This window comes from Ostrea edulis, chromosome 7, assembly GCF_947568905.1.
Source record: "Ostrea edulis chromosome 7, xbOstEdul1.1, whole genome shotgun sequence".
Taxonomy (NCBI): domain Eukaryota; kingdom Metazoa; phylum Mollusca; class Bivalvia; order Ostreida; family Ostreidae; genus Ostrea; species Ostrea edulis.
In genome coordinates this window covers 22,259,098-22,269,097 of record NC_079170.1, presented here as the reverse complement: position 1 = coordinate 22,269,097, position 10,000 = coordinate 22,259,098, and the positions used below count along the sequence as shown (strand labels likewise).

The 10,000-nt window shown below is 36.7% G+C and overlaps 2 protein-coding genes across 5 annotated transcripts in view; one reads left to right on the top strand and one right to left on the bottom strand.

Annotated features, from left to right (window-relative positions):
* The window catches only part of LOC130047926 (caspase-3-like), a 16,613-nt gene extending 7,065 nt beyond the window's left edge, over window positions 1-9,548 (bottom strand). Inside the window, exon 1 of one of the 2 annotated variants that reach the window (XM_056143704.1) lies at window positions 9,455-9,548. The gene's annotated coding sequence lies outside the window, so the exon portion shown is untranslated. Of the gene's footprint in view, window positions 1-9,260 lie in introns of both variants that reach the window. The other variant, XM_056143703.1, reaches the window with a different exon arrangement.
* Window positions 8,960-10,000, top strand: part of LOC125656621 (vezatin-like) — a 17,303-nt gene continuing 16,262 nt past the window's right edge. For 2 of the 3 annotated variants that reach the window (XR_008796742.1, XM_056143695.1), the window contains exons 1-2: window positions 8,960-9,251; window positions 9,642-9,702. Coding sequence is in view for 2 of the 3 variants with exons in the window: in XM_056143695.1 (XP_055999670.1) it covers window positions 9,667-9,702 (36 nt within the window). In the remaining variant the exon portion in view is untranslated. The remainder of the gene's footprint in view (window positions 9,252-9,641; window positions 9,703-10,000) is intronic. The other variant, XM_056143696.1, reaches the window with a different exon arrangement.

Sequence of the window (10,000 nt, the reverse complement as noted above, 5' to 3'; positions counted from 1 at the left end):
ATGAAGATTCAAAAACTTTCTTGCACATCTAATTATTTAATTACAATATATACCTTCCAAAAATTATTTAGCTAATACTGCATGAAATGTAGAGGAGTTCTGGGAGCCAAGGGGTTTTGGTCGAAAAATATTGTTTTTTGCTCCTGGTATTTGACCCTCAGGATGAAAATGAAAATTCTGAAAACTTATCAAATTACACATCAAATTACACATCTTCAGTACATCAACATTCATCTTCCAAAAGATGATTTGGCTTCAGCTTAAAGACCCAACTTTAAGTTAACGCCCCCAAATTTTACCTGTGTTGTGATCAATGATAAGCCTCTGGTCAATCAAACTTTTAACAATAGAGCTTAGGTTGATTGACGTTTGCAGAGACCATGGTCTACAGCTACCTGAGAAAGATGTTTTGATAACAATCATGGCTAATGATGACCAGCAGTCTTCAGATCTCCAGGAAAGCCCCAGTATACCTGAGTTTTGATAGCATTGACTCACACCTAGAATATTTTAATTTCTAACGTCCCCTGTACAATGCAATTTATCATCATATTTTCTCTCTCCATCTTTATACATGTATTATAGATTAAACAAACAGAAATCAAACAATAATAATTAAAAAAAACCAAACAAACATAAGTAATTGGAATATTTGCTATTAATGATTTATTGTGGCTTTATATTTATAAAAACATGAACAATTCTTTATTGGCGCAGCACATCAACATGTATAATGGTTATATTGCCCATGCGTAAAACTGTTACAGTAGTTTAAAAAATGTTCTGTTTGAGATACGTACTACATGGATTATAAATTACACAATCAGAAATCAAACAATAGTAAAAAAGCATAAATAAGTTATTGAGATATTTCTATTTATAATTTATCAGGGCTTTATATTGAGAGAGAGAGAGAGAGAGAGAGAGAGAGAGAGAGAAAGTTACTAAGATATTTCTATTTATAATTTATCACGGCTTTATATTTATAGAGAGAGAGTTATTGAGATATTTCTATTTATAATTTATCCCGGTTTTCTATTTATAAAGATAAAAGAGAGAGAGAGAGAGAGAGAGAGAGAGAGAGAGAGAGAGAGAGAGAGAGAGAGAGAGAAATGCGTAAAACTGTAGCAATAATATAGATGAAATAATATGGCATACGTATGGCAATAATTACTCATTTAGTCAATGGTTGAGAGAAAGGGAGAGAGAGAGAGAAAGGGGGGTAGATTAGCTATGTGTCAGCTTCTGTTTGGGATACCATCGTTACACAAACACTATGTCCACAGAAACCCTAAAGAGAGAGAGAGAGAGGGGGGGGTGTAGACTTCGTGTCAGTTTCTGTTTGGGATGCCATCGTTACACAAACACTACGTCCACAGAAACCCTAAAGAGAGAGAGAGGGGGGGGGGGTAGACTTCGTGTCAGCTTCTGTTTGGGATACCACCATTACGCAAACACTACAGCTACAGAAACCCTACAGACGGCCCATATTGAGGGGTATCTTGATCATTCTTCATTTGGTCGTACATGTACACAGATCTACTTGGATTTATTCATTCTCTCGAAACATGGATATTTTACCTACTACACCCATGACACCGCAAACTCCCAGGACACCGGGTAATATTATATTTAGGAAATTACTTATATACGATATATAACAGTTTAATTAGAAGTTTTAAAAAGCAAAGGTTTAGAAAAGGGCTAAACCTGTCATTTGCAATACATAAATATGACCAAGTTTGAAGGTTTACGGGAAATAGAAATGCGGTATGCATGTAGGTAGAAATTTTAATTATTTTTATTTTGCACAAATCAAGACACTAAGTATAATTTGTAATAACAGAAATTTCCTGTGTATATCATAAAAATATACACAACAACCTATCTCTTGGCCAGGTAAATTCCAGGTAAATAACATTGACCATGGATAAGCTCCGCCCACATTCAGTGATCCGTGGAGCAACCGTATGGTGTTTTTTTGGGGGGGTCTTTAAAATGTAAGAGTTCTGGGAACCAGGTTTTTGTAGAAAATGTTGTTTTCAACCCATTTAGTGAAAATGAAAATTCCGAAACCTTGTTGCACAGGACACCATAAATCATCTTCCAAAAGATGATTTAGCTATCTGGCTATTGCATAAACTGTATGAGGAGTTCTGGGAACCAGGGTTTTTATTAAAAGAAAAAACATCGTTTCTGACACACACATATTTTGTCCCCAGGGTAAAATTGAAAATTCTGAAAACCTTAATTATTGCACGTCTACAATACACCACCTATATCATATTCCAAAAGATTAATTGGTAACTGTTAATAATTACATGTTAAACATGCATGTTAATCTATAACAGAGGAATTTGAGGAAGTAGACAGTATGCGAAACAGACAGACAGACCAGGGTAACAACAATTAAAAAGGGCAGATATAATATTGTAGGAAAATGGGATTCTTTAGCTAATATTGCAAGCTTGATTATATGTATTTATAGCTTACGATCTTTTCTCGTTATTTCCAGTCATTGACTGAGTATGTTTACATACATGTGCATATGTGCCATGTGTTATTTTTACACTCGATGTTACCGGTGTTATTTATAGTTTTAATCAAAGGTTTGTATGTAAAACCACAAGTTATTGATATGACTATTGCCTACTTACGCTGATTACTTCAGTAGCATGGTGTTCATCCACATATATTTGTGTATATAACGATTTTTAATGTGATAAACAAGCACGTTGTTCGTGTTAATGCCATATTTGTGTAACACACAAGTTCTTTTCACCTTCATCTGACGACCTTTCCAACACTGTGAAATCAATAGCGAGAATTTCTAAGGGTTTGTATGCCATAAGATTGCTGACAGGGGGGTTAATGGCAGGAAGGGGAGCCTTCCCTATCAAACATCTCTCACAGGACTTGCACCATTTTTGAACATCTTGTAGCATGCTTGGCCAGAAACATCTTTTCTTTAGCAATGAATATGTCTTTTCAATGTCTTGGTGTCCCGCATGATTGTGAACACTCTGTAGAACTTTTTGTTTTAGAACTTCCGGAAGCAAAAGCTGATTCTGTTCTCCTGTTTCATCCTGAATTTTCCTGAATATCACAGAGTTCTCAAAAAATAGTCTGTCTCTTTGATTAAGTAGTTTCCTGACACTTTTGTGCTCCTGTTTCAATTCATAAACTGACGGTTTATCGTCTCGATCCATCCAATAACGCACTCTACTTAAGACCGGATCATGTTCCTGAAGTGCCGCAATGTCTGTTGGGATAAATTCAGGTAATGTAGCTGTCGCACACACGGAACGCAACTGAACGTTAGCTGCTTCTTCACCAATATAGTTCATGCTTCCCTTTAACACCTCCAATGATGTACTCTGCGTAATCCTGTTTAGTGTATCCACAACACTTTCTATCTCCGATGAAATAGGTCGTCGACTCAGAGCATCCGCATTTCGATTGACCCTTCCAGAACGGTATTTCACCGAGAAGTTGAACTGAGCCAATTCTCCGATCCAGCGCATTGTAGTTGCGTCGACACGCTGCTTGGCTTTGTGGATATAACTTAACGGATTATTGTCAGTATACACAATAAATTTCGATCCAAGAAGGTAGTCCCGAAATTTTTCGCTAACTGACCACTTGAGTGCTAACAATTCCAGTTTCATAGAACTATATTTCTCCATGTTTTTCTCTGCTTTTCTGAGTGATCTTGATGCGTAGGCAATCACTACTTTACCATTTGGTGTCTCTTGCGACAAAACGGCTCCAAGACCTTCAAGACTAGCGTCCGTCTCCAAGATGAATTCTCGAGTGAAATCAGGAAATCCCAACACTGGTGCAGACGTAAGTCTCTCTTTCAATGTTTCGAATGCCCGAGTCCACTCTTCAGTCCATAGTGCTTGAAATTGTTCGGATTTCAGTTTGGTGTTTTTCGGTTTAGACAATAAAGAATGGAGAGGAGATGCGATACTGGCAAATCCCTGTACAAACTTACGATAATAACTAGCCAGTCCAAGGAATGAACGTAGTTGTTTTTCGGTGACTGGAATGGGCCATGATCGGATTACTGCTGTTTTATCTGGGTCGGTTGCAACACCGTTCTCGGACACAATATGTCCTAAGAACCTAACCTCCTTCTGGAAGAAATGACACTTTGACATTTTCACTTTAAGTCCATGTAACTTAAGTTTGGTAAACACTTTGTCCAGTCTAAGAATGTGTTCTTCTATAGTCCGTGAAAATACCAAAATGTCATCTAAATACAGTACAAGAATATCAAAGTTTTCATCACCGAGACACGCTTCCATCAGTCTTTGGAACGTTGCCGGACTGTTACACAAACCGAACGGCATTCTCACATACTCAAACAGTCCTCCAGTTCCTACTCGGAATGCGGTCTTTGGAATATCCTCAGTTTTGACGGCCACTTGATGATATCCTTGTATTAGATCTATGCTGCTGAAGTATTTGGCTCCATTCAACACATCTAATGCTTCTTCTATCCTCGGTAAAGGGTATGCATCCTTTATCGTTTTCGTATTGAGAGCTCTATAATCTACACAGAGTCTGATACTATTGTCCTTTTTTCTAACTATCACCACAGGCGATGCGTAAGGACTGATGCTCTTTCGGATTATTCCTTGATTTAGTAAGTTTTCTATGTGTTGTTTCACTTCCACTATCTGATTTGGTGGTATCCTACGATGAGGAATTTTTACTGGTTGATCGTCTGTCAAGGTAATAGGATGAGTGACAGTTTGTGTATATCCTAAGTCTTCGTCAGTTTTGGCGAAAACATCATGATGTTTGACAAACAGTTCACGTAGTTTATCCTTTTGTTCTGTTGTGAATGTTTCATGTCCCACATCCAAGTCAGATAAAATGTTTTCAACATCAAATGAATCTGTATAAGGCGACGTTGAAACTCTACGGATGTTGATTTCAGATTTCTCAATGTCAACAACATATTCATCCTCTGTGGATTTCAAAATATCAACAAGGTGTAACGTACCGATGCGACTTTTTGGTTGAATCCAAACGTCTTCATGCCCAATGTTTATTATCCTAACAGGAATTCTTCCATTGTCAACAACACCAAGAGTGTCTATCACCATGACGTTTCTCGGCAGAGATCCATTTTCTGCAGTGACAGCCTGTACAACTGCAGTGTAGGGTTCGTTCCGCTTGTTTTGTCTTGTAGATCCCATGACAACTTTCATCGAATTAGCGGGAATTCTAACACACTCTGTACCAGCAACTTTAACAAGTCCAATTTTTACAGAGTTTTCCTTGTCGGCTAAAGTTAAGACAGACATGACATTATTCCATACTGGGTTATCCATTAACGAACAAGAATGTTCTGAAGTTCTGATGTTCTTTAACACATTACATCCTAATATCACTTGAATAGCATTTGGGTCTTTTGTCACAGTTTCAACTAACATGCCCACGTTACTGAACACACTGTCTTGTATTTTTAGAGTCTCTTCTATATATCCTAAATACGGAATTTGCTCCTGATTCGCGGCAGTAAGTCGTAAAAACTTGGTAGTGTCCATTATACTAGTTTTCTGTAGAAACTGATTATAAAATAGTTCTGAGACTGTTGACACCTCTGCTCCTGTATCCAATAAACAGTCAACACTATGTCCATTTATTTCCACTGATGTCACCGGACAGTCCCTGACTGCATTTTGAATTTTATTTTTAATGTTGTCTGTTGAGCCTTTGTCCTGACCCTCCACTAGACGGCTCGCTACTGTGGGGGATTTCCGTTTGGGTCACTCTTCGGTTTGCTCTTTTTATTGGGACGACTGGGACAGTCACGAGCAAAGTGTCCTTTACCAGTACACGTATAACAAACAATGTCCTTGTTGTTCCCTTTGCCTCGTCCTCGTCCATTCGGGCTAGAATATGGGTTTTTTTCGTTGCTCTATAGGAAGTAAGCGGACTTCTGTTTTAGCACTACCAGCCAAATGGTCCATCACAAAATCTGCATGACCGTCTTTGGATGTTGTTGCTCTTACGTGTTCCCTCATTTCAGTTATCCAGTCGTTGACATCCGGATCTGTATCTTTCTCAGGACGTCCACTGAATTTTTGAAATTTCCTCTCACTTTTCACATACACAACTGGTGCAGGTTTCTCTCTAGACTCCTTCTCCTCGTAAGATTTTAATTTTTTCTGAAGTTGGTGCAACTCCTTCTTCATATCCAGATTTGCCTGATGTTCCTGTGTCTCCCTGGCTTCTAAGGCCTTAACTTTGTCAACGAGGCCTTGGATGAGCTGCTCCATGACTCGTTGAGTATTGCACACTGTCACACGAACACTAAATCGAAGTGAATCCTGTCCACGACGCCATTTGTAACACACAAGTTCTTTTCACCTTTTATTCACAGTTGTAGTGTAATGTGATCAATCAATGATGAATCAATGAATGAATCAATGACAGTGCTCCTATAAATATAAATAAATAAAAACACATTATAATTTGTTCTAGTGACTTAACCAATGTACAAGATTTGCTTGACCTCAATCATATATACAAACATATTTCCTTTGCAAGGATTCATATGTAGTACATGTATTATAAACATGCATAATTAGCAACATGAACAAATAGCAATTGCAAATACGCAAAGTTCACAAACCTAAACAAGGCACGCAATATCCGGCCCAAAAAATGGCCACCACGACAGGTCAAGGTCAACGTAATACACTGATCACCTACATTTAGACCTATTAATAAAATAAACACTGTAAATATACTGAAACACACATATAACTCAAACACCGTTGTGTCACCGAAGTACATGTATGTAAAACTCAATTATATTCTCCCATTAAGTATAAATAGAAAACATTAAGCTACAAACTAGTTCTCAATTCTATATGTCTGATTAAAGCAAATGCTAAATATTGAATTCTGCTTCCTAACAGCATTGTTTAGCAAAGAATCTCTTACAATACCTTGCACACGATATAGTGAATCTATGCACTCAAAATATTCACTGACAAATTATTGTGTACTTGAAAATGACAAATATATCACCAAAAACTTACACAACATCAGACACGTCTTTGTTGTTCTGTATCTCGTGCAAAAATACCGCCAATAGCAGGTTCTATTATTACACACACTGACCAATCACTGACCGTCTTCATAAGTGTGAAAAATATTACACGAAATTATTTTAACTCAACAAGAGATACTTTTACCCAAAATTAATAGAATATAATACTCTTCAAAGTCAATTATAATTAATTTTACAATAATAATCAGACACACAGAATACCAAAAATATCTACGTAGTTGCAGAGTCTCAATGGCGCAGAGGTTAATGCCTATCGTCCATCACACGCGACCTTCTCTCGGCACCCGGTTCGAATCCCATCCGGGTGCCGAGAGAAGGTCTAAATGTAGGTGATCAGTGTATTACGTTGACCTTGACCTGTCGTGGTGGCCATTTTTTGGGCCGGATATTGCGTGCCTTGTTTAGGTTTGTGAACTTTGCGTATTTGCAATTGCTATTTGTTCATGTTGCTAATTATGCATGTTTATAATACATGTACTACATATGAATCCTTGCAAAGGAAATATGTTTGTATATATGATTGAGGTCAAGCAAATCTTGTACATTGGTTAAGTCACTAGAACAAATTATAATGTGTTTTTATTTATTTATATTTATAGGAGCACTGTCATTGATTCATCATTGATTGATCACATTACACTACAACTGTGAATAAAAGGTGAAAAGAACTTGTGTGTTACATTTGTTTATAAAAGTCAGAGTTGGGGCCGCGTCTATTTTTATTTGACCCCGATCTTCGGGTCAAAGTTGTTTAGGTTGCAGACGGCTGATTTTTACTACGAAGAGTGCCTATAATGTAAGTGTTTGATCTTTCTTATAATTGGATTTATAGACTTGATTTTAAGTTAATTTAGATATAGATAAACGATATAGTCCCGTAGAATACTTAGCCGGGGTTGGTTTGATGGGGATTTGGATTGTCCGGGGAAAGTTAGGGTTGACCCGTCTGTACGTGCGTTGCCCCGTCCCTGGTGGGGTTGTCCCGTCTGTTGCCCCGGACTTAGAAAGGGTATATAAGTCAGAATCCGACAAGATTCTGGGAGATAGCTAATTTTACTTTACGAATAGGACGTTCCCAGTGTTGCCTGATAAGGCTGATATGGAGATTAATTAATTAATTAGGATTAGATTAGGTAATTATTTAGGTTAAGAATCATTCCCAGTTACCTGTGTTCAGAATTACTGGTGTAAAGTCACAATTTAATAATAAGTGTAAGATTCAGAATATTATTCATAGAAGTAACAATTCAACTAATCAATCTAAAGAGGGGAACCGGTTATTATTTTATACCAATGATAATTTAATATATATGGATTTGTTATCTTCACCTTTCATTGGTTGGGTCAGACTATAACTTAGTATTAATTCATACAATTGGCACCAGGTTCAGTCGCTATAACTCTATTGTAATTGATATTGTTACGATTGTTCTTTTATATTCTGTGCATGAAGTCCCAGAAATATTTCTGGAGTATTACATTGTTGTATAACAAACTTCACCTAACTTATACATAACTCAATAAATTAGTAAACTTTACATCAGAGTCAATTTTCAAAATATTGGATTGTTGTCAAGGAAGACAACTGGTGGCAGCTACTATAAAATCAATCGCTTGGCCGTTACAATATTATTGTTTTTGTAATCTACATCTTCATAAATAAATGTTTATAGAAAAAAATTCTCTAAACACATTTACCTACTTTTAACCTATTGATATTAGTACTATCAAATGTATAAATATAGCGTCAAATTAATTAGGCCTACAGGAGTTTTAAATTTTATCAATAAAATTCACCCGTTTGACCAAATTAGCATAGCCATACTATAACACACAGCTCATGGTTTGGCCAATGCCAATATCCACACGGGCATCTTATCCGCTCTGTTCATGTTCTCTTTCACACATGATAGTGACTATCATAGTGAACAGAACACGGGCACTGGAAGTTAATGTAAATATATAGTATGTGCATGTATACATGTATACATGCACATACTATATATTTACATTAACTTCCAGTGCCCGTGGAACAGAACGGATAAGAGTTTAAGATTTAAATATTGATAAAATTTCGAACTCCTGTGAATAAATTCGGCTAGATCTATTACAGAGAGCCTATGTGGTGGAGCATTACCAGACCTTGTAAGCTGGGGTAACTTACGTTTTTCCGTTCCAACTTTGTATCTTTTGACACTTGTTCGATGTTCCAACTTTCGCTTTAATTTTACGGAACTTTTGAAGTTTTATTCCCCTCACTAGTCTCACGGATTTTGGTCCTGTTCAGAACTACCTTACTTCTTAAATGTTAATTATTATATTTTTTAAATATTTCTGGCTAACTGCCATTATACCTACCCGTGTGGTTGACATAAAACCATTAAAAGGTAGAATTTATTTTGATCAACCATTTGAAATTTTCCGGCAAAATATTATCCGTCCGTAAATTTTGAAATTTATAAAATTAACGGAATCTTAATCAAAAGGAAGCTTATTGTAATAGTTCTTTGTCATAAAAAAATTCGGCATTAATTCTACATTGAAGAACAAAATAACGAAAAGAAGACGATATGGAATATGATACAGATGAAGATGTTCTGTTTGAGGTAGCGCATTTGTAATTTCTAAAATGTCTTACGGTGTGACCGTGTTTGAGGGCGAAGCAAAAAGCGTTGGCATTAATATGTTTTACGGCGTGACCGTGTTTGAGGGCGAAGCAAACAAATTTTGGCATTAGTATCTATATCCAAAACAGAACGAAAACAACCCGAAGTTAGCACGAGGACGGAGCTGTATCAAAGCATCCTAATTTTGGATATTTGATCCGCCTATATATTGAACGCGGGAAATATAACGCAATTGATGTAACCAGTACATTGTGACGTCATATTCAGCGTCGTTATT